This window comes from Thermobia domestica, chromosome 8, assembly GCF_964235325.1.
Source record: "Thermobia domestica chromosome 8, izTheDome1.hap1.1, whole genome shotgun sequence".
Taxonomy (NCBI): Eukaryota; Metazoa; Arthropoda; class Insecta; order Zygentoma; family Lepismatidae; genus Thermobia; species Thermobia domestica.
In genome coordinates this window covers 42,676,630-42,704,604 of record NC_137461.1, presented here as the reverse complement: position 1 = coordinate 42,704,604, position 27,975 = coordinate 42,676,630, and the positions used below count along the sequence as shown (strand labels likewise).

The 27,975-nt window shown below is 36.5% G+C and overlaps 1 protein-coding gene across 1 annotated transcript; it reads left to right on the top strand.

The window, feature by feature from the left end:
- Window positions 1-27,808, top strand: LOC145692108 (odorant receptor coreceptor-like). Its single transcript, XM_081767402.1, has 4 exons — window positions 1-606; window positions 8,286-8,632; window positions 22,004-22,103; window positions 27,683-27,808. The coding sequence occupies exons 1-4, from the start codon at window positions 1-3 to the stop codon at window positions 27,806-27,808; spliced, it is 1,179 nt and encodes a 392-aa protein (XP_081623528.1).
- The last annotated feature ends 167 nt before the right edge of the window (window positions 27,809-27,975 follow it).

Sequence of the window (27,975 nt, the reverse complement as noted above, 5' to 3'; positions counted from 1 at the left end):
ATGGGAAATCAATCTGATTATAGAAGATATCCAGGTTTGCCTGGATTGTACTGGCGCAGCGTTCGCCTTTTCCAACTAGGTGGTCATTTCTTCTACGATTTTCACACGAACTACAATTTCTGGGTTGTTATTCTACGAATAGCGTATTCTGTGTTTAGCATATCTGTAGTGACACTTCACTTTATTCTGTGTATCGTGGATATCTTTTACAACATAGTTGATTTCCGTAAATTTCTCAGTACAATAGCTACCACTACGTATGCATTCCAAGGTATTTTAAAGGGCTGGTATTCAGCGTTTCATATAAAGTCTTTCCGAGATCTTTTACATTCTTGGGACCATGTACAGACGCATCCTTTGTTTGCTCCTGATAATGAGATTTGTGAACGGACTGCTTCTCGAAGAGCGAAGAGGGTCGTAACCATAGTCTTTGCTCTTATTGTCTTTGATGCTAACTTTTGGATTATAAAACCTTTATTTGAATACAAACTAACCGAAGTGGATACTGGTAATGAAACTATCATTGTTAAAGAGAAGAGATTGGTGGTTGAGTCATGGTATCCGTTTAACAAAGCGGAAAACTTCGTTGCAGCATATGTGTTTCAGGTATGGATAATTAATGTTAAGAATTATTTACATAACTTCTTATATAATATTTAAATTAATTTTCTTTCCACTAGCTTAATATCATCTTCAAAGGTATAAACTTAATCTTCCTCATACTGAAACACAAATTTTCCTATGTGTATTTAGCCGCCTATTTAGCTTCCGTATTTACACTCATGTCCAAAATTATTGTCGCATGTCTTCAAATATGTTGTTGTAGGAATATGTTTTGATAAAGAATTCGCCCGGTATTTTTTATAATGTTAGTATGTGTGTAATTGGCAAAGACATGTATGTGGCAAATTTCATGTCAAAAGAGCAGCAAATAGGAACAATAAAACGAAAATAAAACTTGTCCATTTAGCAACATTTTGTTTTACTCTGTCTAAGTTTCGTATTTACAATTCTTTTCCTATGAAATTTACCACAAATATACATTTTCCGATTGTAAATTTCACAAGCTGTAATAATTTAGACAAGTCCAGAAAACTATTATGATCCAAAGTGGAGAAGGTGACAAGTGGACAAATCCCCTTTTACATCTTTTCATTATTCTCAGCGTGTGAAACTTACAAAACGTTAAACCATGATCATTTCAAAGTGTGGGAGGTTTGTTCGGTTGTGACAATTTCTGCGTGTGGGAGTTTTATCTATTTGTGTGGGAGTTTTGTCCATTTATGTGGGGATTGTGATCGTTGCTAGGTGTGAGTGTTTTGTCCATTTGTGTGGGAGTTGTGACCGATTGTGTGGGCATTTTGACATTTCTTCTGTGTGGGAGTTTTGGCTGTGGGAGTTTTGATCTAGACCGAATTTGTGATGCAAGAGAAAAATTTTGTGATTCACTGCGATTGCAAAGTTGGGAAGACAATATTTATTCGGCTCTATTGTTTCAGTCATTAATGAGTAGTGTGTAGTTTGGAACACCTAACAGTTCCAAGCTACTAATTTTGTACAGTAATAATATATTGATGAATATGGATGTAGGAAAGAGCAAAAGGAGCATGAAAATAAGAAATATTTGTGATTAATAGTGAATGGTGAAGGCCAGAAATAAACAGGGGTAATTGTAGGTAACGTGTATGAAAGTAAGAACAGGTAAGTTGTAACACAACGTTGAAAACATATTCATCTGGGCCTTATCAGGGGCCGCCTTCAGTGACAATTTAGCCAGGGTTATTAATGGAATATTGACCCAAGAAATGTGAGCAAAATCGTTCCAATCGCTTTTGGGGAAAAACAAAATCGCGCAGAAAGAACCAACTCCCATGAGCGAACTACCACTAGAGGAACGACTAATATCATACTACAAGATTTTTCAGGATTATTGATTTATGAAATATGAACAAAAGAGGCTTTTATGAGAAAATCCCTTCAGTAAACAACTCTTATTTTTAGAGCTGTAAAGAAAATTTGATGCTCCCCGTGGAAAATATTATGAAAACCTTAAGTTTAAAATTATGTCTCGATATTTTAAACGGTAGTGGCAATAAGAATGAAATGCATATTTACATCGCGCTGAACGGACAGACAAAAATATCGACAGACTTCCAAAAGTCCCTGCTCTAGCGCCCACAAAGTGTGTAAATTCGTTTAAATCTCGATTTCAATATTTTTTAAACTAACATCACAATACTTCTTTCGTATTGTAGGTTGAAAATAAAAAAAAATATACACAAATAAATTACAGTATTGTGTCCTTCAGACTACAAAATACAGATGATTAATGAAAGAAATGGATTACGAAGCAATTGGTGGACAGAGAATGAAGGAGGAAATGGGAAAATCCCGAGCAAAGTCAGAGAAACAATGTTCTCCAATACAAACTTGAGGAGTCGAGGATTTACCCAGGGAATCCTGCCACAAAATGTGAGCGCTCTATTATTTTTTCAAACACTCCTTCTCTAAACTAATTTTAGTTTCTAGCTGTTATCATGACTAACAGATTGTACAGGGACATGAACACAGAAATATCGAAGGTAGTTAAAGCGCCTTATAATGATCTACAGTGTGATTATAATCCATAATGATTGTTCCTCGTGATCCGAAGTCGGACCTCCAGACCGCTGGGCTATTTCCAGAGGAAACCACTGTGAAACTGTGGTTACACATAGAAATAACAGTATCTGAAAGAATAACAGAAGTACAAAGGATATGTAAAAGTTCTGCTATTTATTTTACAAAAAATATGTAGACAAAATGCAGTTCATTCTCATAGATGTGATTACTGTATAGCTTACTGCACGAAGTGCAAACTTTCAAATATTAGTATCTGAAAGTATAGCTGCTAGTATCAATATTAACAGACAAAAACCATATCCACAAAGAAATTAAATGCCATCCGGAAACAAGGAATTCGTGTTATTATTCAGTTCAAAATATTTTTGTCGTCACAAATTTATTGATGATGTCTAACCTCTCACGTTCTGGTACACGAAATGTCTATAGAATGTTCAGAGAGCTGTTACCATTTAGTGTCTTTCTTGAAGAAAAATCGACTGATGATAGGGTTTATTGAAATTGCTCACCACATATGAACTTTGGGACAACCTTGCGTATGCACCTCAAAGTGGATTTTCAAACAGCCAAATTTAAAGTTGTGCATGTACACTTTTTCTAAACTTCAAACGTTGTCTCATCTGAGAACAGAATTCGAGTCGGAAGGTCACAATCATATCTTACACGGGTAAACATTGCATCACAAAATCCTATTCGAATATCAGCTATCATTTATTAGATCGTGTATCATTCATCTTGAGCCGTATGACTGTTGTAACGTTGACCTTGTCACTCTATTTAAACGATATTATTAGATCCTATTCCAAGCTCTTCTACACTATCCAGGCCTTTTACTGTCTAGCAAATCTAACACACTATTCTACCTGTTGCCTTAAACTTTTCAAGCCATCTCTTAATTCTTGTCTCTGCTTTGAGTATTTTCCCATACGTTGTTTGGAACATTGCTCGCACTGAAAGGTTACTCCATAACTCACAACACACACACAGTGCCATCTTTTGTATAGACGCTATCTTAAATAATGTGAACACTAGCATGCGCACCGACTATGTGGGTTCTTCGGGGCTCCGTCATCCACACAAATAATCTTGTGGGTGCGTGGCACCCACAAGATTTTTAGTTCGGATCTGGGTTTGAACCCGTTTCTCTTGCGTTTAAGTCAGCCGTCTTACCGACTGAGCTAGGGCAGCCCCGACTTATCCTTATAGTACCGGCATATTTTACTTTATCACAGCACAGCCCTTTATGACAGTGTTCATAAAAGATTTTAATTAAAAAAAGAAATCAAATCAAATATCGAGACTTCCCTGAAAACATATAGACTAACACCTCCCGCCATTGTTATGCAACCACATAAATTTTGGAAAGTCGGCGCAGTTGATCACTAGTGCAAGGGTTATTGAATAGTGTGGCTTGAACAAAACTTAACTTTCCCAAAATTTTATAAACATATCACTGGGAACTTAATTGGGTTTTAGTTTAGTAGATGACCTTATGTGTTCTCTGCACATACATTGTAGAGAGATTGTGATACTCTAGTATTGATTGACGTGTATTATATTGAAATTACTATGAGTTTTGATGTGTATTATTTATTAACTTCTTACACACTTTCTTACACATTTTCTTTATGTAGAAACTTAGCAACGCAAAGTAACAATTATTTTCCACATGTTTATTTTCCATAATCTAGTAGAAAAGACTTATGAAAATACATGTATGAAATTTTCCCTATTTCTGTATTTTGCCCCATTGCTGGGGCAATATGCCCCTTCTGCCGGATTACTTTGAACTTCTGCAACTTATACTATGTTGAATTGTCGAAAAATCTTTACGTTTGCAGATAGCAGAAGCTTGGAACAAACAGTCTTTAATTTTCATGCTCTTCGTTCAGTTAGTTTTGTCAAAAAGTGCGCATATTCCTCCAAACTATAGACTGGGCCTTATTTTTCGACTTCCTAGTTTTATTGAATTTCACTCCTTGAAATGGTTCCATATCAGAAAAAAGTAAGCTATAAGAAGCTATTAGCTCATTACGTGGTGCCCCAAGCGACCTGAACTTTTGAATGTATTTACATACAGTATACTGAATGATTCAAAAGCACCTTATAAGTATGGAAAGAAAACTGTTAAGGTAATAAGCAGATATTATGAGGGTAATAAGTATCACATCTATCTATCTATCTATCTATCTATATCTATATCTATCTATCTATCTATCTATCTATCTATCTATCTATCTATCTATCTATATATATATATATATTAGGATGTCCCTTATTTAGGGTAATTTCGTATTCCGATACGCACACCCGCTAAATGTATTCTATGTGACCAGTGGCGTAGCACACTTTTGCGGCCCCCCCCCCGCAAAGTATAGAGAAGGGGCCCCACTTGTAAAGCCGACACAAGTAAGGTGGAAGTTCTACTTCTTTAAAACTTTATTCATCGCAAGACTTCGGGGCCCCTATACATCGGGGCCCCCCCGCACTGCGGGGGTTGCGGGGGCAGCTGCTACGCCACTGTATGTGACCGTAAACACTTATTAGTGAAATAGCAGCTCCCTACAAGAACGTTAACTCGTGCCGACTTGACGACAGTCATGAAATGAAGTGTCCACATTATAATATAATTTAGAATGTCTAACCGTGATAACGGAGAAACTAAAAGAGACAGAGAAACGAAACTTTGCACTAAGCAAGTATAGAAAGGACGATACCTGTCTGTGTATTGACGAACATCACCGGATGAACAGTTGTTGCCAACCCAAGAGAAAGTGTGTTTTTGTAAACTGAATGACTTAAATTGGATATCATCATTGGAAGCAACAATGAAAATAAAGACAAAAGGAATAGTAAATGCAGATCAGTGTTGCAAACGTTTCGACAAGTAACCTAAAGCATCTGTTACATGGAAACGTCGTGCCTGTTACTGGATAGCATTATCACTATGAGGCCCAACTCGGTACTGGTTCCTGTTAGTGGATTCAATATGGAGGGCAAATTCATTATGAAATTCTCCAAATGATCATTTACACCCATTTTACCCAGCGTATTGGTTCCAGCATATTGCGTTTTACATTTGTGACACCCAAAACGTTATTAGAGAACTCACGAATATAACAAACTTAGTGTTCATCCTATTTGGAACATTCCGAACACATTTTGTAACCCAAATTGGATCTGCCATTCTGAACTTTTCACTTTTGACGTCATCATCGAAATCAGTGATCTCGAAAACCCACGGGTACAAAACCCCATACAAATTGCACGCTCTTTTCATATTTTGACCAGTGTTAGGATTCCAACCGACTGTGCAGCCTTGCCATCTTTTACAAACCTTACTTCGCAGCTTTAACAAGATACCGAATATCTCGGTAAGTACGTGATTTATCCATGTCAGTGCTCCTTTTGCTCTACTGCCTTGCATTATAGGTTTAAAACCATACTGCACTAGTGCCCTTTTCCAAGTTATTGTACCTTTTCCTAACTCAACATTTTTCTTCTGTTGGTGGCAACACTGTTCAAGCGACCTTTCTGGACTTGGAGTCTGTGTAAACAGTTCTTATAAATATTTAGTTTAAAGTCTAGGAAACGTTAGTATCTCACTCGCTGTGTGCGCAACGGCGTTTGCAACACATGTTGCACGTTATTTCGTGAAAAGTTAGCAACAATGATCTGCCTTTACCAATTCTTTTCTCTTTATTTTAATTGTTGCTTTCAATGATGATATCTAATTTAGGTCATTCGATTTACAAAAACAAAACTTTCTCTTGGGTTGGCAGCACTGTTCATCCGGTGATGTTCGTCAAGAAACAAGCAGGTATCGTCCTTTCTATACTTGCTTCGCGCAAAGTTTCGTTTCTCTGTATATAGATAGATAGATAGATAGATAGATATCCAAGTTTGAAATGACGTAAAATGTCTATTCTTGAAACATTATGTCGCATGATCTTTTCCTATTTGCGGTAGCGTACCCGTCACTGGCGCGATAGACCCGGCTTCGATTCCTGGCGGGAGCTCAAGTGGTTCGGATTCCATGCTAGTAGGTCCACGTATCATATAGCCTCGCTGCTGAACGGGACGCTAAAATCAACTCCATGCCATGGAGAACCCAGATGTTCAATTCCGCGTTCACGAAAGCTCGCTAGGAAAAAAAACGCATGAAATTTAAACCTTTACAGAAAAAAAATACCACCATTTACCGTTTACTCGAGCTTTCAGAAGTAATACTGAATTATTTCTGTCTTTCAATGGAAGCTCTGGTAGCTAAATGACTAGGAAGGTTAAAATTGTTTTCCGTTAGATAAGAAGACGTAGCCTATCAGAAAACAAAGCGGGATTCTGGAGATGTCCATCGCTGTATGGGCTGTATATAAGCCAAGCTCATTGACGCTTCGACTAATTCAATTAAGTAAAAGTAAAACAAACATATAAAAACTGTTTCCAACTAATAGTACTTGATTTGTCCACATCAGAAAAATACCTAGATTTTGTAAATATGTCTCCAAATCGTCGTTTAAAAATCACCAAAAATGTCACTAATCGGAAATGTTACGTTTCGTCGCTATTCTGAAAGTTTAATCCCCTAGATTTTGTAACTTTTCCCCCAAATTGGCAACACTACTAATAAGTATATTCTTCTCTAGGAACGAGCAAACTTACTAGTTGCATTCTATTTTATTAACTAGCATTGCTACCTGTCTGTAGTGTGTAAAGTATAAAATATAAAGCTAATAGCTCCAGCATGAGATTGACTGTTTAGTAATTTCCTTAAAGTTTGGAAATAAATAAATAAATAACCAGTTCAGAACGCTGCAAAATCATTCAAGAACGAACTTCAAAAAGAATTAATTTTTCTTATTAACTTTACAGGCTTAGTACCAACTGCTCTATGTACTTTATTATTATAATTATTAAACAGCTCTTGTTATATCTCTTTCCACTTAGAATTTCCTTGAGTACTACTTTTTTCCTACATGTTTCGTTTAAGAGTTCTGCTAAAACATCCTATTACGTGTTATTTTACGAAGAAATCAAACTCAAAATTGAAAAATTCGCAAAATACCATTTCTCTATTACTTACGGTTTCCGACATACGGCTCCTTAAATCTCTCGAAATCGGAATTTTTTGGGCTAATATCTGGGGAACGGTGAGAGTGGCGCGAAATATTCTACCACTTCTTTGAGATAGCTTTTGATGCTCTTTCGAATCGTGAGGTCAACATTGAAAAAATCTCAAAATATCAGATACATACACACATACACACACACACACACACACACACACACACACACACAGAGAGAGAGAGAGAGAGAGAGAGAGAGAGACAAAGAGAGAGAGAGAGTTCAATAACAAACTTTTTAAGTTCGTTGAAAATACACCGAACCCTTGACCATCATGACTGAATATTATGTTTTAAATTTTAATTTACTATTATAATTTTATTTATTCATATAGAAGTTTACCAGATTTTAAACACGTTAAGAATGCTGCTTTTCTTAGACGTTTGCAATAATTTCTATATAAAAAATAAAGTATTGAGAATTACTTTTTTTTTTTGAGTGAGCTGGTAACTTTAATCTTGTTTTTTATCGTTTAAAAGTTGAATTAAAAAACTCTAAAGACATTAAACAAACGAATTTAATTTTCTTGTCTTTTGCAGACAGTTTGGTTATATTGTTGCCTTTTGCAAGTGACGTCGCTGGATTTAGTATTAATTTCCATGACCATCCATGCGATTCATCAGGTGATACACTTAAAACACACTGCAAAGAAAATTATATATTTGTCGTCCTCTCTGAAGGTTCCTGAAGATTATAACCATCTCAGTTTTGACGAATCAAGATATAACAGCAGAAAAGATGATCAAGGAAGGCAATATATGTTTTCCGCTGTAGCAGATATCCAATTGGATCTTGTAGAAGGTTTAGGTGATCTTAGGTCAACACGTACGAAGTTGGTGTACTCTCTAATCAAAAGCTGGGTCGATCGCCATAGAGAAATTATACGGTATGTATATCTATCTATCTATATACATATATAAGATTCAAAATCACCGAACAAATGTTCCAAATACAAGAATTAGTCCTAAATATTGTAATATTCTGATACATAACATTCTTCTTTCTTATAACAGATTACCATTCTAAGTACAGGACCGTCGTATTAGACTGTCTCCAGGCAACTTCCTGTCAGTTCCGCGATTCTACTCGATAATATTTCTTGTTATTACAGGAAGTAGACTCATTTCAGGCAGGAAGGTGGGTTAAGATTGTCCACTGACGTAGGAGTTTCATGGTTTCTTTTAGTATGTAATTTGTTAAAAAGACATGCTTCTCGAATTCAGGAGGGAATGCAATTACCCCTGCCTTTCCCGAATGACGACCCTGCTTACAGGTAAAGAGATAAGTCACTGTTGTTTGCACCTCCTGCTGATTGGTGAAGCATCGTAATTTCAGGAAGTGCGCCATGGACCGAAACAAGTAGTAACATGAATGGACAAGATCAGGAATACATGCCAGATGGGGCATCGTTTCCATGCTTTCAAGTTCGTTCAGTTTTTGTTGCATTTTTCGAGCCGAGCTTGGTGTTGCGTTATCCTGTTTCAGCAAGGCTCGCTTTTCGTTTACCAACGCAGGATAGTTTTGGTATAGATGAGCATACATCTGCTCTAATTGTTTAGAATAAAGGTCGACGTTGATAGTATGACCGTTAGGAACAACTTGAAGTAAACCATTCCAATACACACATACATAAAATGACCTTATGCTTTAACCGGACATATTCGACGACCGATTCTGAATGTTGGCCGTTGCTTCAACACCGATTTTATACATTTGGATTTAAGAAAAAAAAATCCACTTCTCGTCTCATATGATAATCCGTTCCAAAGAACGCACATCACGTGGATTTTGCTAAACTTGTCTGCACATAGGCACTCTGGTTTGGGCCTATGTTGGGGTGAGTTCATGTGGGACAATGTATCGGCAGGTTATGATTATTTTCCCGACGTGAAGGTGACACCTACAATGGACTGCAACATGGCTAGTTGGTTTGACAATGGTCGTGTATTGGTGAATGGATTTACCTCAATGGCGTGTCGATGATGTCAGGATCTGTTATGCTGGGGCGGCTGAACCTTGAGTACTCGTCGACATTCTTACCTTATGCAACCAACGAGTTGCAGTGCTATGGTTCACTGTATCCTGTCCTTTTTACATGAATAATGTTTTGCTTACTGCCTTAACGTTATGCTCGAGTTCGAAATAAAACAGTAATAGTTCACGTATCCGACATTACCGACCACTCTTCGTCTCCGTCAGTAAAAAGTGATCAACGATATTGACGGAGTAACGGACTCCGACCTAAACAATACACTTGTTATGCCACCTGTTGGGCCCTGTACTTACGTCGAGCGTGGTGTATATACTGTACAAGCGCCTGTTGTTTGAGGTGCGCTTCACAAATAATATTATCATTTTCTCCAACTTTGTGTAGTTGTCGCAGTAAATTGAGGTATTAAAAATTAAATTTACACCAACGTAAACATGAACAGAACGATGTCATGGAGGAAGAAAATGACGTGAATTATACTATTTAAGAGGGCATTAACAGCTATTATATAGACGGGGACAGTCAGAAAAAATAGAAATATAAAATACGTTGACGGACGCTATTGTTTCGTTAATATCTATACGTAATATCTAGTAAATAGAAACAGCAAAGCGCTTTTGGACTTTCTATAAACTTACGAGAAGAATCAGTACGTATTAAAGATCCATACAGATATTTCTATGGAGAAAGTTTTAGAAAACTGTTTTATTTCAGCATGAAGAAATTTAGAATCCAATGAAAAAAGCTATAATGAAAAGAAAACTACAAGAAATGTAATATGAACATTATTCATGTTAGTAGTTTCACATTCCGAGTTTATCCGACTATGTTCCTTGACTTTGAATAGGTATTGCTATCACGGCTGGTAAACTACAGAGAAACCTGTCTATGTTAGCCACCATCGGTTCCATTAAAGAATGGCCAACTTAGACCACGGATAGCAGGAAACTAGTATGATTGGTGTATCTTTAGAATATGATTTCTAACACTACTTGATTGTAAAATTTTTATAAATATTTTCTGTAAATACCTTTCGAAAAATAGCGAATCAGTTATTATAAAAGTAATCAAAAAAGTTCTGTCACTTTTTCCTGGAGGACTGTCTTCAATTGGCCGTCACACCGTGAGTTGAATCAGAACGGAGATAAGGCGAAGATCAGTTGTTGGTGTGGATATATCAAACATACTACCTGGTTCTGGCAGTTTAGTTATATCGTGAACTTGAGTAAGGACATAATGAACATGAGACTGTACAGAGCGTCATGAGGGCGTATATGCTGTACGAGTTGAAACTGGGGTCAAACGCCGCCGCACGGGGCCCGAAGATATGCCAGGCCTTTGGTGAGGTTGTCGTGATTACGCGAACAGTGCAGCGTTATCTTAACAAGTATAAGGACGATGGCGAAACACCGGAGACTGCCGGAAGACCAACACATTTACAAAATGAAGATCTTGAGGCACTAATTCAGTCGAACAGTGGCCATATATATGAGGAACTGAGAGTATAATTCAGTGTGAGTGGAGAAACCAATCGGCACGCCTTCATGAACTTGGGAAATACTGCTACTTGAGCCAATGGATCCTACATGATTTGACTCCGGGCCAGAAGGCAACGCAAACAGACATCTGTGTGTCTTTGCTGTCTCGTCTTAGGAAATATCCATTTCTGGACAAGGTGTTGACATGTGATGAAAAGTTGGTCCTCTACAAAGCTCCAAGGAGCCATCGTCATTGGTTAGCTTTTCCTGAACCTGTTCCAAAACAGCTGAAACAAGCACTGCACCAGACGAAAGTCATCCTGTGTGTTTGGTGGACTGCTCGCAGCATCGTGCATAATTGCTCAGAGCATCAATGCAAATGTGTACTGTCAGCAGTTGACCCGTGTTCAGGAAAACTTCAAAACTCTGGAGCCAGCACTGGTAAATCGCAAAGGGGTCCTTCTGTTACAGGACAACGCTAAGCCGAACGTGTCTAGGATGACCCTGGACATCATTCTACGCCTTGGATGGGAAACCCTATTGCATGCACCATTCTCCCCGGATATTGCACCGTCCGATTATCACCTGCTCCATTGTGGACAATCATCTTAGAGGACGCCAGTTCAAATCCCTAGTAAAGGTGCAAACTGCACTTGATGCCTTCTTTGCTTCACGGCTAACCTAGCTGTACCCCGATGGAATCCATTACCTTCCAGAATGTTGGCAGAATATCGTTGATGGTGTCTATTTTTGATCTTCGAGGTACATCTTAGGTGATACATCGATTATCGAAGGTGTGGGTTAAAAGCAACAGCACTTTCTTAGTTATCTTTATACTAATAACAAATTCATTGATGGTGGTTCATTTTAGACGTGTTTTTTTTCTTTTTGGCACATGTGCACATTCGTATTTTGTAGTTGACTATCTCTTGTTAATGAGCTGCAAGTGTTTCCCTCGTAGCAAAAGAGGTTTTGAGAAAAACTTAAGGGAATTCAAATCTCAAAACCTCCGCTTTCACTTCGACAGGCCGTCAGTTGTCAATAGTTGACAATTGAGATGGTTAGCTTTAGCCTTGAGAATTTTCCGTAACTATTAAAGCCCCCACTGACGAAAGGAGCAGTTATTCATATTTTAGCAAAACTGACAGGGTAACCAAATATGTACGACCATTTCCTGAATTCCTGTACGTGCTTTTCCCCTTTATGAGATTAGTGTTCCGGCCATTGACCTCAAACAACAATTCGTGGGAATTCATGCGTCTTTATCTCCAGTCACACATACAGAATATCTGCCTCTCACATCAGAATACAAAAAAGCTAAGAAAAATTAAAAACGCATGGCAAAGATATGTAGGCAAAATTATCTTATCATCATAGCGTAAACACTGTTTCAATTCGGTCAACTTCCAAGATAGACAAGTGGCCAACTTCCAGAGTAACATGTAACTAATATGTTATGGAAAAATGCATGTTAAGGACGAAGTATGCCAATATGAACAGGTGACCAACTTAGAGAGGTGGCCAAATTGACAGTTTTTCTGTACTGTAGATGGAAACTTTTATCGATGCATTAGGAAAAGTTCCAAAACATATAGCTAGAAGTCGCCAGAAGTAAGTCTGTAATTTTGTTTATTCCCTATTATCAAGTGGATTTTCTTCAATGGACATTTGCACTATTTTTTTCTTTTCTTGTACTATAAAAATCTTCAGAGCGAGCTGATTACGGAAAAATTTCCTTTCACTCATACAATGATTGTAACTAGTCGAAATTTGCGATTGAATTCCCGTCTGATACTCTTGCGCCTTAAACAGTAACCCTCCATGTTTGTACATCATGTCTCTGTTCAAGGCAAACTGTCTTTCCCACTCAGTAGGGAAACAATTTACGATGCATGTTTTTCAAATGTGTGCGACGTTGCTAGTAAAATAAAGAATAAGGAAAGTAACAGAATTTAAGGTTTCTTTAAAAAGTAAATTCTCTATTTATTTATTACCAATAATTTAAATAAACTTAAGCATCTAAAGAAAAAATTGTAGTGTACGAATTTGCAATATTACTGACATCGTTTGCAACTTGAGTAAATAAACTAATTAGTGGTCTCACTTTTGGGCACCGACTGACCTTACGAAGCGAATTTTATTCATTTTGAAGAAACAATCAACAATATAAAATTCTACTGATTTGAAAGCAGAGTGCTAATTTCTGATATCTAAGTTGGTCATGGATTCGATAGTTATGCATTCAGGCACAGCTCTAGGAAATTAACGCATGAAAAGCCATTTTTCCAAATAAAAATAATGTTAATTCTTTACTGATGAGGAAACCGATTCAAGTGTCACACGCAGGCCCGTATCCAGAGGGGGTCTAGGGGGCCGCCCCCCTAAAATTTTCACTGTAGGCTTGCAAATGAACTATAATATGCTGATGAACTATCATATGGTTGGATCGGCCCCCCCTAACTTCAGCCCGGCCCCCCTACATTTTTGCGCAGGCTACGGGCCTGGTGACACGAAATTGTGAACAAGTTTATGCGCAAACGAAGTGTTTTTTTTTTTGTGTGTGTGTGTGTGTGTGTGTGTGTGTGTACAATTAAACTCATTAGAGGGATAAACCCTCGATCTCTAAAGCTATAGAAGAATACGGGGGAAGCTGGTGCTTTGATATTTGGCCACCGTTTGAATATGTAGCGATATTACAGGTAAAAGAGACGTTGAAAATGAAGAATTCCTTCATCCACGAAACTTTAGTAATACGTCGCCTTAGACATGAGGGTTACAAAACCGAAGAGTCTATCAAAATTTTAAGGATAAGAATGATTTGGAGTGTGAAGGTGAAAATAACGGAGCTCCATTGTCTCTTGAAATAGGCGTGTAAGTTGTGTATGAATAGGTTTCTTGCTATATTAAATTGAATAAAAGTATCGTCAGGTCAAATAGGATTAAAAATGTAAAAAAAAAGGTGGCCGTCTGTTCTTTCAAAACATTTATAACTTCTACAATTGTTAACCGATCGGAACAAAAAGTAGCCCAAAAGTGTGTTTTACTATATAGTAGTCGAAAGTGAAAGTCGGAATGATCCTTGAAAAAAAAAGTAAGTTTGCAACAATGTGTGTTTATGTTTCACATTATTTTATTTGTTCTTTTTCCATAGGGCTTTTGCACAGAATATTTTGAATTTTTGTTCACATAATAACGTCTCTGCTCCTTTAGCAATATAGGCTAATTAATACATTTTCATATCACTTTTCTCATTTTCTACGAACTAAAGACATCATAGACTTGCAAATTGTGATATTTGCAAGCAATATCACAATTTTGTTCTTCTTGTCAATAGCGTTTGTTATTCCTCATGGACCCTACTTTCTTCGGCGCCCGGTAAAAGGGGCGCCACTTTTATTCGCTCTGGTGCATCTTTCATAAGGTTCAAATGCAATTTTCAAACATATTGACTCACAACATACCCGAAAATTCACAAATTATCAGAGCACAGCTTTCTCTTCATCTATTTCCGGAACGGTTGAGGTCGAGGTTTTTTTTTCTCTGATGGAAATCATTATTCACAAAAACATTTCGATTACGCATAAACTCGTCCATAATTTCGTGTCACACACTTGAATCGTTTTCATTGTGCCCCCGTCAAGTGAGCTTTGTGGTGGAGAAACACCGTGTGCGTCGGTTTTCTCGGGATTCTCCCGTTTGCTCCCACTTTCTTTATTGCACCATTTCATTCATTACTCATCATCACCGTCTCATTTAGCCTAACCGGCATAACCGTGGGACGTAAAACTCAAAGATTTCATTTCATTTCATTTCGTTTTCATTGTGAGGCGCATAAACTTAAGATGATAATCATGTCCATGAGCTTCCTGAGAATTCACCAGTGTTATTATCGAACTACTTTACACGTTAGCAATATTGAGCTCCTCCGTGGCTAAGCGGTTAGAGTACGCGCCTTTGGCATGGGAGATCCGAGTTCGATTCCCGGCGGGAGCTTATGTGGTTCGGATTCCACGTTAATCAGTAGGTTCACGTTTCTTATAGCCTCTGCTGAACGGGACGTTAAACTCAAAATCAACTCAACTCAACATTAACAATATTATTTCACTAGAATATTTTCTCTTAAAATAACTTTCTTTAGCGCATAGAACATACTCTTAAATTGCTTATATTAGTCCATGTGAATATTTAGAGATCGACTTAAAAGTGTTTTGAGCACATGAGTTAACATTTACACCAACAAATAAATAGATATGGCAACACAGTGATAGTTACAAACTAGATACAATAAATTAGCTTATTCCAGAATAAAATAAAATGAAATGTTTACTTTTATGTTCCATCAATATGTCGTGTAGGCAAAGGGAGGCGGATGATTAACCAAAGTCAATTACTGTAAAATAACCGCTGGAATGGTCATGTGGGAGGAAGTGTCAGAATTGCGAGAAAGTCAACGGACACTATGTTCTCCACCACGAACTTCTATGGCCTAAGTTCGAACCAGGAACCCTTCGCACTAAGAATGAGCGCTTCTACTATAGATCCACCGTGTTTTATGATAATGAAAGTTTGTGATATGTAAAAGTTATGTGTGATATGTGATATGTGAAAGTTTCTGATAATGAATGTTTGTGATATGTCATGTGACGAGTGATAAACACAATATTCTGTTCTAGCGAGTAAATCAACATAACGGAAATCATTCTACACGGACCCCTTGAAACATTTGCTTTTACGATATTTTTTCCTTATGAACCTCCGAAAACATACAAAACGCAATACTTTCAGACATTATCTTTTCCAAGTGTACTACCATATACTAAAAATTAATCACCTCAGAGTTGACGACAAAAAGAATGTAAATAAATTTATGTTCGTATTTCATGTGCGTAATAGAAAAGCAAAAGTTGAAATTTCAAAGTAACAATTCATGTAATACATAATGGATTTCTGTCAATATTCCTCTTTTGAAGCTCGAAAAATCCCAGGCGCCAGGTAGTCATGGCGCTTAAAATTCTAGTCTGACGCCTAAATGATTTAAATCCAAAATAAAATTTTGTGCTCATATGTATGTAATTGTATTATTATGATGCTTAGGTACGAGAATCAACGCCTGGGTCAGAAGAAACATTTTTGAACACTTTTCTTGTTTATGATGCTCTTTTAGTGCCCTACCCATCTATCCTCCTCTATTTGCTACAGCTTTCTTCAGCTCCAAACCACCGCAGTGACCACGACAATATTTCTCTTAAAGAAATAGAGTAAAAACGTAAAGCCTATTATAATACAATTGTTATAGCATTTGAGATAAGAATATTTGTAGCAATGCTATTAATGATGAGCAAATGCAAGACCAAGACCAAGACCGGGATGGTCTTGGTCTTGGTCTTGGTCTGGCCTTGCACATCCAGTCTTGGTCTTGGTCTTGCACCCCTTGGTCTTGGTCTTGGTCTTGCATCGGGATTCCTGATCTTGGTCTTAGACTTGGCCTTGGTATTGGTCTTGCATGCAAGACTTGCAAAAACTGCAAGACCAAGACTCTTGTGCTCATCACTAAATGCTATGGGGTGACCAATACCCAAGATATAGAGCAAATAGTAGAAACAATGTAAGGATTTAGTAGGATACTAATGTTTTAAAAGGCATTAAGAGCTTTTTGATGCAGAAAGTGCTTATTAGTAGACGTAGGATAGTGGCATATCGACTCGCGACGAATTTTCAGGACAAAGAAAAACTATAGTATGATGGTTCAGATATTCTCATTTTGCACGTGATTTAGCTTAAACTTATATAGTATACTCGTAATGTTTTTAATGTAATATAATAATAAAGTAATCCCGCTTATATGTATGTCTATCTAAAATATTTGATGATTACAAATGGTCTTTAATGTATTTTAAACTGGGTATTATTAACATGTTACTTTTATATACAGTAATTATTTTATGTATTGTGTTACTTTTTCTCTCACTGTTCCACTTTTTTTTTTTTTTTTTTTTTTTTTTTTTTTGTAGTTTACATTAAGAAACTGCAATATGAAAGAATTACCTGAAGCTTCAATACGGCTGAAAAAGAGATACCGAGATATGACGTCACACGAAAATGCTTGTTTCTTTTCCCGTGACATAAACAATTCATTTTTTTTTTTTTTTGCATTGTTTGAAGCGTTGTATTTCCGTAAATAACAAATATTTTTCTGATATTTTTGGTACGTGGTATATTGAAGACCAGTTTCTGATGGAGTCTTTAAATTGCAACCTTTGGTCCGAAAGAAATGTCAATTTCAGTTGGTTTTACTTTTGGTTGGTTGATTTGGGGTTAAGCGTTCTTTTCAGCAGAAAGGTTCATGAGACGAGGACCCACAAATTTCGACGGTTTTAGCTTTTATCAAAAAAGAAATATAAAATGTATGCTCTTCATATTTGAATGGAAAAGATATTTTAAGTTTTTAAAGCAAGAAAAATAAATTTATTTACATTACAAGCATATTAATGTAACATTTTGTATGGCTGAGTAATACATTCAATTGAACTTTATCCTCTATTTTCGTTTCCAATTTTCTTAGAACAAAGGAAAATATTTTATGGCATGTAACAATGAAAAATACATATTTAAATGTAATACTGTAGTTAGTTCATCCATTGTTGCGCCCTAAATTATTCTATTCTTGGCATACATTTTGAACCACCAGAAACTAGTAGTGGGCACAAGAAATAGATTTTCCGTTGGAAACATTCAAAAACTGGTTTGCATATCCAGCAAAACCAGTTTCGGTTATATATATAAAACGTTACAGTTTTAAGACATCATTAATCGGCTTTCTAATTTTCGGTTTTTCTACAAACCGGTTTCTGGTTTTTATAAAATTGGTTTTACCCACTCCAATACAAAGCTCTTTACTTCAGGTATTTTAATCGAAATTATATTACGATGCCCAGCTCTAAGTAGGTACTACCCAGCCTGTGATAAAAAAAAAAAAAATCATATTAATTAGGTGCAACAATTGGATCTTGATTTAATTTAGCGCTCACCTCTGGGGCATGGGGTCCTTGGTTCGATCCCAACTCGCGCCAAGTGACCTTTGTGGTAAACAAACACTGTGTGCGTGGATTTTCTCGCAGTTCCTCCCACATTCTTAATTCCACCATTTCATTCATTTCTTATCATCACTGTTTCCTTTAGCCTAGCCGGCATAACCGTGTCACGTAAAACTTGCAGATTTCATTTCCATTTTGATGGAATTTGATGGACAAGAGTACAGCTGTTTATAACATCGTGGATTCACGAAGTTGTTAATTTCCACAGTAGATGGCAGGAGTGAACAGACGGTGTTCTTAGTTCGTGCAACAGTTCCTAAGAGCAAATAAATTAGCTTTCAGCGAAGTCGATGTTGACATTCCAAATGTTTTAGATTAACATAGCTATATATTCTGCAGGGGATGAAACGAATTCCATTAGAGTAGTGACGTACGTGGGGATGGGTCCTGGGTTTCCAAATCCCCACGCACGTTTCTATAAATTTAGTCTAATTTTATAAAGATTTCACAAATTTCAACGTAATTTATCTTGATACGTATTGAATTTGGAATCTAAGAAAGTGGCGTATCTAGACCAGGGCCGTGAAAGCCTTAAGCGCCCTAAGATTTTTGAATGGCAAAAGTAATTTTATTTAAATATTTTTGAGTTTATACTAAACTAATTATATGCCTATTATCGACTGAGTCCTGGCTGGTGCCCTCAGTTCTTCCCTTCTAGATCCGCCACTGACCTCAAGACTTTGAGCTCCTTTCGAAACAAATGCTTAGGTACTTACCTGCATCGGATTTTAGTTTATGAGAAGTAAATGGAAACAATTGTATACTACTTCTTCTTGGCATATATATATATATATATATATATATATATATATATATATATATATATATAAACCCGTTTTTAGGTATTTTACTACCTGGTCTCAATAACATTTGGTGCCTGTTACCCCTTTATTTATTTATTTATTTATTTGTATTTAGTATAGGCAGGCCGGTAGCCAGCCCAAAAATGTAGGGGGGGCCCGGCTGAAGTTAGAGTAATATCCAGTAATATTATAGTTCATCATTTTATTATAGTTCATTTGCAAGCCTACCGTGAAAATTTTAGGGGGGACAGCAAAACTTTAGGAGGGCGGCGGCCCCCCTAGACCCCCCTGGATACGGGCCTGAGTATAGGTACAAACAATACGGTTCCGACGCTTACATTTAGCCAAGAGCAACGGGGCGGGGTATACAGAAATAATATATATATATATATATATATATATATATATATATATATATATATATATATTAATAGATATATAGAATCGAATCTTTCACCAGAATCGAACAGTAGACCATGTACACTAAACTCGCGTACGTTAGCCACTAAATTAGCGAAAAGGGCTAGTGCTTCTATAACAGTGTATGAACTGTCAGTGTGTTAATGAGAAGAATTTGAGATCGTGTCAAGAAATGTGTGTACCAGCCAAGATTATACACTTTTCTGTTAGTAAATGTTTGAGGACCGCGGTGGCTCAGTGGTAGAGCGCTAACCTCTTGTGCATGGGATACTTGGTTTGAACCCGGCTCGCGCGAATTGGGCTTTGTGGTGAACAAACGCCTTGTGGGTGGATTTTCTCAGAGTTTTCCCAGGCCTACCACTTTATTCATTCTACCATTTCATTCCTCCTCATCATCATCATCACCTTCTTTAGCTTACACTCCATAACCTGGAAGTAAAACCGAGAGGTTTCGTTTCATTTTCCAATATTCTCCACCGGGAATCGATTACCAGACCATGTGCATCAAAGGTGCGAACGTTAGCCATTTAATTAGTGGAGAGGGCCAGTGGTTCCATAAGATCGTACGGATTGTCAGCATGTTAGAGAAAAGAGTTTGAGATCGTGTCAAGAAATGTGTGTACCAGCCAAGTTTTTATACGAGTAAAAGTTTGAGGGCCACGTTGGCCCAGTGGTAGAGAGTTCAACTTTGGTGCACGGGGTCCTTGGTTCGATAATGGCTCGCGCCACATGAGTTTTGTAGTGAACAAACACCATGTGCGTGGGCTTCCTTAGGGTTCTCCAGTTTCCTCCCAATTTCTTCATTCCACCATTTGATTCATTTCTCATCATCACCGTCTACTTTAGCCTAGTCGGCATAACTCTTGGACGTAACACTTAACTCTCTTAGGGTTTATGGTAACATTTGTTACCGTGGCGTAGTATTGTTTTTGACCGCTTATTTAGGTCGGGTATTTTTATTTAAGCCGGCTACTTTTTATTGGTCAAGTCAAAGATGGACTAAAGAACACTTCAGATGCGTTTTCAAAACGGATGAGCAGCTTAGACGCGCCAAGTGGGGGCGGAGGGGAGTGACTTTTTTTTCCTTAAGGTAAATTTCAAAAACATTTCACGCCTTTATTTTCAAGATATCAGATTGAAGCTCTGCATACGGATTGTGTGCACCTTTGGGTATATCCCAATATTTTTGAAATACCTACGTGGCACGGGGACGTGCCCGAGGGACGCAAGTCTTCCGAGGGGGTAATTTTTTCAGAAAATCTGTTTTTTTTTTTTTCGATTTTCCCGTTCAGGCATATGATACAGACCCGTGACTGGTACCTATCGTCGGAAAGGGCTGGTTATAGTGAAGAAAATTATTTTTGAACCATAACTCTAGGTCAATAGTGATGACGCAGTACATATTTGAAGTATATATATTATATATATGAAAAAAATGGATCGCCTTCAGACATTCAAAAATTTATCCCGACCTTAGTTTTCAAGATACAACTTTGAAATTTTGCACACGTAATATGTACGTAACAGTGTATTTTGTAAGGATATTTATATCCCTACGTCAACCCAGGCCCGGGCCAGAGAGGAGTAAAAAATTCGAAATTTGCTTCGAAGAATATCCCTGTTTTCTCCCAATTTTCCCGTTTGTGGTGCATAATACGGACAAGTAAGTGGTACCATTGGAAAGTATGATTTATCCTGCAAAAAACACGGTATAAGCTATGAACCTTCGATAAACAGTAAGGAAGCAGTAGCTGTGTGAGTGAAGGTCCAAAATTTACCTCAAAAAGTGGAAATCCTAAAAGGGTTAAAGATGTCGCTTTAGTAAAAGTTTGAGAAAATAAGTGCTGATTTGGAATTTAGTGTCCCTTTAAACACTGAAGCTATACGATACGTGGGCCTACAAATTAATGAAGGATCCGAGCCACAGGAATTCCCAACGAGAATCGAACTCGGGTCCCCAGGACGGAAAAGAACATACACTAAATGTACAACCCAGGGTGTTAAATCCTGTAGGAATTGGAGGAAATTCCTCCACTTAAGATTTTAAAAAGTGTACAAAATACTGGGCATGAATAAAGAGATACTATTTTTTAAAAGTTTGGAAATTTATTACAGAAATTCATTTATGATTAACATGTATTTCAAATGTAAATAATGAGCTAACTAGAGTTTAACGGTCTAATTTTATCTAGTTTAATAAATTATGAATGCTTTAAGATGAGAACTCTCAATATTGAAAGATTCCAGTGCGACAGTTTTTTTTAATACAACCGTCTCCTCCCCTCCTACCCACTTCTACTGTTATGATTTCGCACCTTTGTATAAGCGTGAGGGACCTCGAGAAAATACATTCGTCACAAGGTAAGAGTCTCTGTATCTATTCCAATAATTATTATAAAATTAATGCTTATTGAGAATTAAACATTTAATAGTTCAATGTCTTACAATAGTGTTTTCTTCTATATTTGGTAGGTTTGTGGATTCAATTGAAGAAACATTTGGTATTGTGATGTGCTTTCATATGTTCACGGCAACAGTGACGGTCAGCGTCCTGGCATACGAAGCTAGTAGGGTAAGAATTTGATCTAGCACTCTTAACGGTATAAAATATAGATATGTACTTTTCATGTATAGTATATACTATCATTCACACATACAAAATTTTATAGAGATGGCTTATTAACCATAGTCTTAGAAGAAAACAATTATTGTTTCATGCAGCACTTTACCCAGAATTACGTTAAACTTTATTATGCAACGTCTTACAGACAGAAATAAATGAACAAAATACGCGAAGTTTAATTGCCTGAAAATGTAGGATCTTTTAAAGAGCGATACTGTATAAAACTGTACTACTGGTTTAAGTGGACTCACAAACACTACAATAGTTTGTATCCAATGCGATTACTGGAACCGTCTTTAAATGCACAAAAAAACTCTCGTTCCAGTCACTTGGCCACGAAGTGGATCTCCCTGTGATAAGAAAGTAAATCTAATATGGTGCAGATGTTTTGCTTTCTGAGCTTAATAAACTTTCTAATCCATGCAGATTAAAGAAGTTTTTAGACTTAATTTTACTAGATTTTATTTCTTCTAAAATCTTGTTATTGTTCCCAGTTTCTGCAAGGTTTAGTATCTTAATATATTTGAAAAGGTTTAAAATTCAACACACACACACGTATATATATATATATATATATATATATATATATATATATATATATATATATATATATATATATATATATATATATAAATTTTTTATTTAAAGGATACATTTAACATATCCAACAAATTAAAATGCCTCCTTTATGATCTCAGGCCCGGGATTTGAAACCCATTTGATTCTACTTCTCTTCCATAATTTGTCGGGTAGAATTTTCAATCACACTTTAAGTAGTTGCCTATGCCTCAAACAGCCTTGGTTCTGGAAACGGGGATTATACACGAGTTTACCAATGAATATTTTTTTTTAAAAAAAAGTTTTCGGTTGGACTCATATTTTGACGCCTGACACAATATTTCGTTTCTATTTATCCAGTAAATCTATACAGGGAGTTTCAAAACAACACCATCAACATTTGGGAGGTGATTTCTGACACCAAGATAAAACAAAAAGTGTAGACCAACTTGGGTGCACAAAACATAAAAACATGAAAAAAATTGAACTTTAAAGATCCATAGCTCCAATACTATGCGACCTACCGTAGTCGGGTCAAGACTTCACTTAGGAACTAATATGTGACCTATCCAAATATCCATGTTTCAGAATCCGTAGGTACACACGAAGCAATTTTTATAGAGGGACTCATATGGGCATATAATTTTAAGTACTCTCCAATTACCTCTATAAAAATTGTTACGGAAGTACCACAGGATTCTGAAACTTAGACATTTGGGTAGGGCACATATTAATTCCTAAGTGAAGTCTTGACCCGACTAGAGTAGGTCCCATACTTTTGGAGCTATGGAGCTTTAAAGTTAATTTTTTCAAGTTTTTGGGAGCCTGTAACTCCGAAGGAAGCATTTGTGCACCCAGGATGGTCCATACTTTTTGTCTTATTTTGATGTCAGGAATCACCTTCCAAACGTTGTCGGTTTTGTTTTGAAACACCCTGTATATATGTAAATGAAAGCGCCTATGTTTGTGACTTCATAGTTATTCAATCACCCGACCAATCTTGGTCAAATTTTCAACACAGATGAGGTTCAGGGCTGAGAGGATTTTTATCATTTCACTCTGACGGTACAACGTACGGGAGGAGGAGAGAGGAGATACCTATAAAATAATATACAAAAGTTAATAGAATTTGAACCAAGTGACCGATCTCGATCAAATTTGCCATATAGATGAGGTTCGGACCTGGATTGGTTCTTATCATTTCATTTTGACGGTATACAATGTAGAGAAGGGAAGGAGAAGATATTTAAAAATGATAAAAAAAAGATCGATATTAGTGTCGAATTCAGTTTTCAGGGTCGCTGAGAAGAACAGTGACACTTCCGATACAGTTTAAATCCAAATTCAGTCCATGTTGCCCTTTATGCCCAAAAAGAAACATATTCTCTCCGTGCGAAGAACGGATATTCTGATAGTTTATACTAAAGTAAACTTCTGACGCTACATCCGTCAGAGACTGGTCTCTATCAGACGGAATGTAGCACTCATGCGTTTCGGATGATGTGTGGTCATCACATGGTGTCTTCTATATATTAATGCTGGATTTTTAGAACGAAGTTCACTACTTCTTTCTCTTAAGTAGCTCTCCAACTATCTTTACGACACCGGGGAACGCCTAAGGGCCAATACCATTTGGTGAGTACGAACAATCATCTATCTTCTTCGCTGATCTGATGAGACGCCTATTCAGTGGATCACTGGTTTCTCTACATTCTTACTTTCAAGAGCTCCTCCGTAGCTTAGCGTTTGGCGCACGCGCCTTTCGCGTGGGAGACCCGGGTTTGATTCACGGCGGGAGCTCATGTGTTTCGGATTCCATGTTAATCAGTGGGTCCACGTTTCATATAGCCGTGGTGCTGAAAGCGACACTAAACTCAAAATCAATCAATCAATCAATTCTTACTTTCATGTTTTGTTTATTCCTTGACTCAAATATAGGAACGTAAGTTACTACCATTAATTATGCAAAATTCATTTTGGCGACTTGAAGCTAGATGGTTAGATAGTCCGAGATAATATTCGCATCCATGATCAACATTTTGAGTCAAATTATAATTTGGTACCATATTCTACGGTAGTATGTCAACAGAATGTTCTCTCGGAATATATCTAAACCGAGTGAGATTTGCGATATAGTCGGGTTATTAATAGAATATTTTTATGTTGACTTATGCCTTATTTATGAGTTCTTACTAAGACAAAGAGATTATCTCACGCAATCTAGAGGGTTACTTACGCAATAATTACGAGGAGATTTATTAATGAAGTATCAATTTACAAGACAAAGGAATTACGTATATTTCAGAGTGGTATATTTCATCATCACTCGAAAAGAATTAGAGGAACGGATGATGCCAAATTTAGGAGTGCTTTATGAAGTAAACTCGAGCAGGGTTTACGAACATTCCAGTTTGCGAACAAATCAACTTACAGACAGCTTTCGTGGATATACAGGGTGTTTCAAAACAACACCGACAACGTTTGGGAGTTGATACCTGACAGCAAGATAAGACAAAAAGTATAGACCAACCTCGGTGCACAAATGCTTCGATTCGGAGTTCTAGGCTGACGAAGAAAATGAAATTTAAAGTACCATAGCACTAAAAGTATGGGATCCGTCTTAGTCGGGTCAAGACTTCACTTAGTAACTAGTATGTGTCCTATCCAAATATCCATGTTTCAGAATATTGCGGTACTTCCACGACAATTCTTATAGAGATAGTCTGTAAGTACTTCAAATTATGCCCGTAGCCAAACTCACACTTCCAAAATTGTTGTGTAAGTACATCAGGATTTTGAAACTTGGATATTTGGATAGCGCACATATTAGTTCCTAAGTAAACTCTTGACCCGAGTACGGCAGGTTCCATAGTTTTGAAGCTATGGGCCTTCTAAAGTTCATTTTTTCATGTTTTCGGCAGCCTATAACTCCGAAAGGAAGCACTTGTGCACCCAGATTTGTCTAAACTTTTTGGCTTATCTTGATGTCAGGAATCACCACCCAAAGTTGTCGGTGTAGTTTTGAAACACTCTGTATTTATCTCGGCTTAAAAACATAATTTCGAGATACGAACGAACACACACGCTTCTATCGACTATTTCACAAACCATGCCGTTTGCTGTATATACTATTTTTAAGATACCTGTGTACGAAAACTACTTCTTGTTCTTTTTTTTCTGTATTTCTTATTACAGTAGAAACTCGATTAACCGTCACCCTCGGGACCGGGACCATGACGGTTAAGCGAATAGACGGATAACAGAAATATCGTTATAAACCTCTACAGTAAGTAGATTTAAAAGGTTCTGGAAAAAATAAATAACCTTATACAAGTGAATAAACAATACATGTTTATACTGTATTTAAATTACATACGTCAATTAAATTAAATTAAATTAATGACGCTGTAATTAAATTACGGCGTCAATTACGGCACATTTAAAGTACAGTACTGTCCGGAGCATTGAGGGATAACAGAGAGTGACGGTTAAAAGAGGGACGGTTAATCGACTTTCTACTGTACTATTTTTAATTATCATACTGTTTCGTATGATTTAGTATTACTTTTGTCTTAAAAAAGAATAATGTTACTTTCATTCCGTATTCTTTACATCACCAAATAATAAAATAAAATAAAATAAAATAAAATAATGGAAATAAAATAAAATAAGAATAATTTACATAGAGTACCGGGTTTCTGTGTCTAGAACCGATTAATTATATTTACATTAATTTCAATAGGATAAATAATGCCCGTTTATGAAGTTCGTTAGATACTGATTAAGTTCATAACCCGTGGGTGTGCCATACTGATTTATTAGAGAAATAGATTTTTCGCCATATCTGGAATGACTAATGAAGAATAAATTTATGATACAGTAGAATTGTGTGGTACACAAAGGTTTTAGAAATAATCATCTTTGAGATAAATAGGTGTCATATTGGAGGATTATTAATTAAATATTTTTATGAGTAAATGAAGGCTCGATAATACAAATACAATGTGTGTGTGTTAGATTTTGCCGTATTTCAGTGTTATTAATGACAAATAATCCTATAAAAAAGTAAGACATGAAATATTTGAAGGTTATTAATGAGATAGTTATTTATAAAAATGTACAAAATGTGTTTAATTGTTTTGAGGAAAAATTATTTCATAAGACCTATCAACGCCACTTAACTCCCACTCTAGTTATTCAAGAGATAAGATGCTAAAACTATATTACAGGGTTATAAATTTAATAACCTAACTATATATAAAAATACATGAACTGACATAAAATAAAGGGGTACTTCCGGTTGACGTAGAAAATTGAAATTTGGCAAGATTGTAGCTTTCGAGGACTAACGAATAGGAAAATTGCCAAAAGTGAATATTTTTAATTTTTAGTGGTCTCAAGCAGGAATGAATTCCATATTATTGAAATGGGTGTTTCCTTGGGATACAAAATCTTATCTTTTAGGTAGTTGAAAGACGAAAAGAAACTTGAATTTCGTTGGAATTGTGGATTTAAGAGGTGCGAAGTAGTGGGCCGAGCAAAGGCGAGGGTGTGGGGGCGAATCAAAAGCGAGGGTCTGGGGGCGGAGCCCGCAGCTAGCCAAAGGCTAGTTGATTTATAAAATATGAACACAGTAGTTGAAGTTTTAAAGAAAAGTTTGCATGTCTGATCACTTGTTAACTACAGCTATTTTTCATGTTAAGTGTAGAGCATATCACTTACATGAAAAAAAAAAAAAAAATCCTATACAAATTCAAACAATTTCATAAATCCGTACAATTTCTTTACTTTTAATATTCTCAGTGACTTGAAGAGTTATGATTACAGGGAGTGACACTGAGAAGAGTAAACTAAGAAACCACCCAAGGACATTTCTAGAGATCAGATCAGGTCATGCTGTATAGAATCTGTATTACAGACCGTTAGTATTTCCGCAATTAAATTAATTATTTAATTAATATTATTTTCAGGAAGAAACTATAGGAGTTCAAGCTGGAAACTTACTTGGTTATATAATACATACGCTTGGACAAGTTTTTATGTTTTGCTACTACGGAAATGAACTAATGGAAGTAGTAAGTATATATAGTCTTTAACTTAAACTTTGATTTCTTTATAGTTAATGTTATCCTACATAGCTGGTATCTGGTGACATACGTCTAATATGAGTACACATTTATCACGTAACATACAAGGAACGTTCACAAGGTACCCCACAGAAATTAATGTTATTGTATCAAACAGTACACACATTTGAAGAATG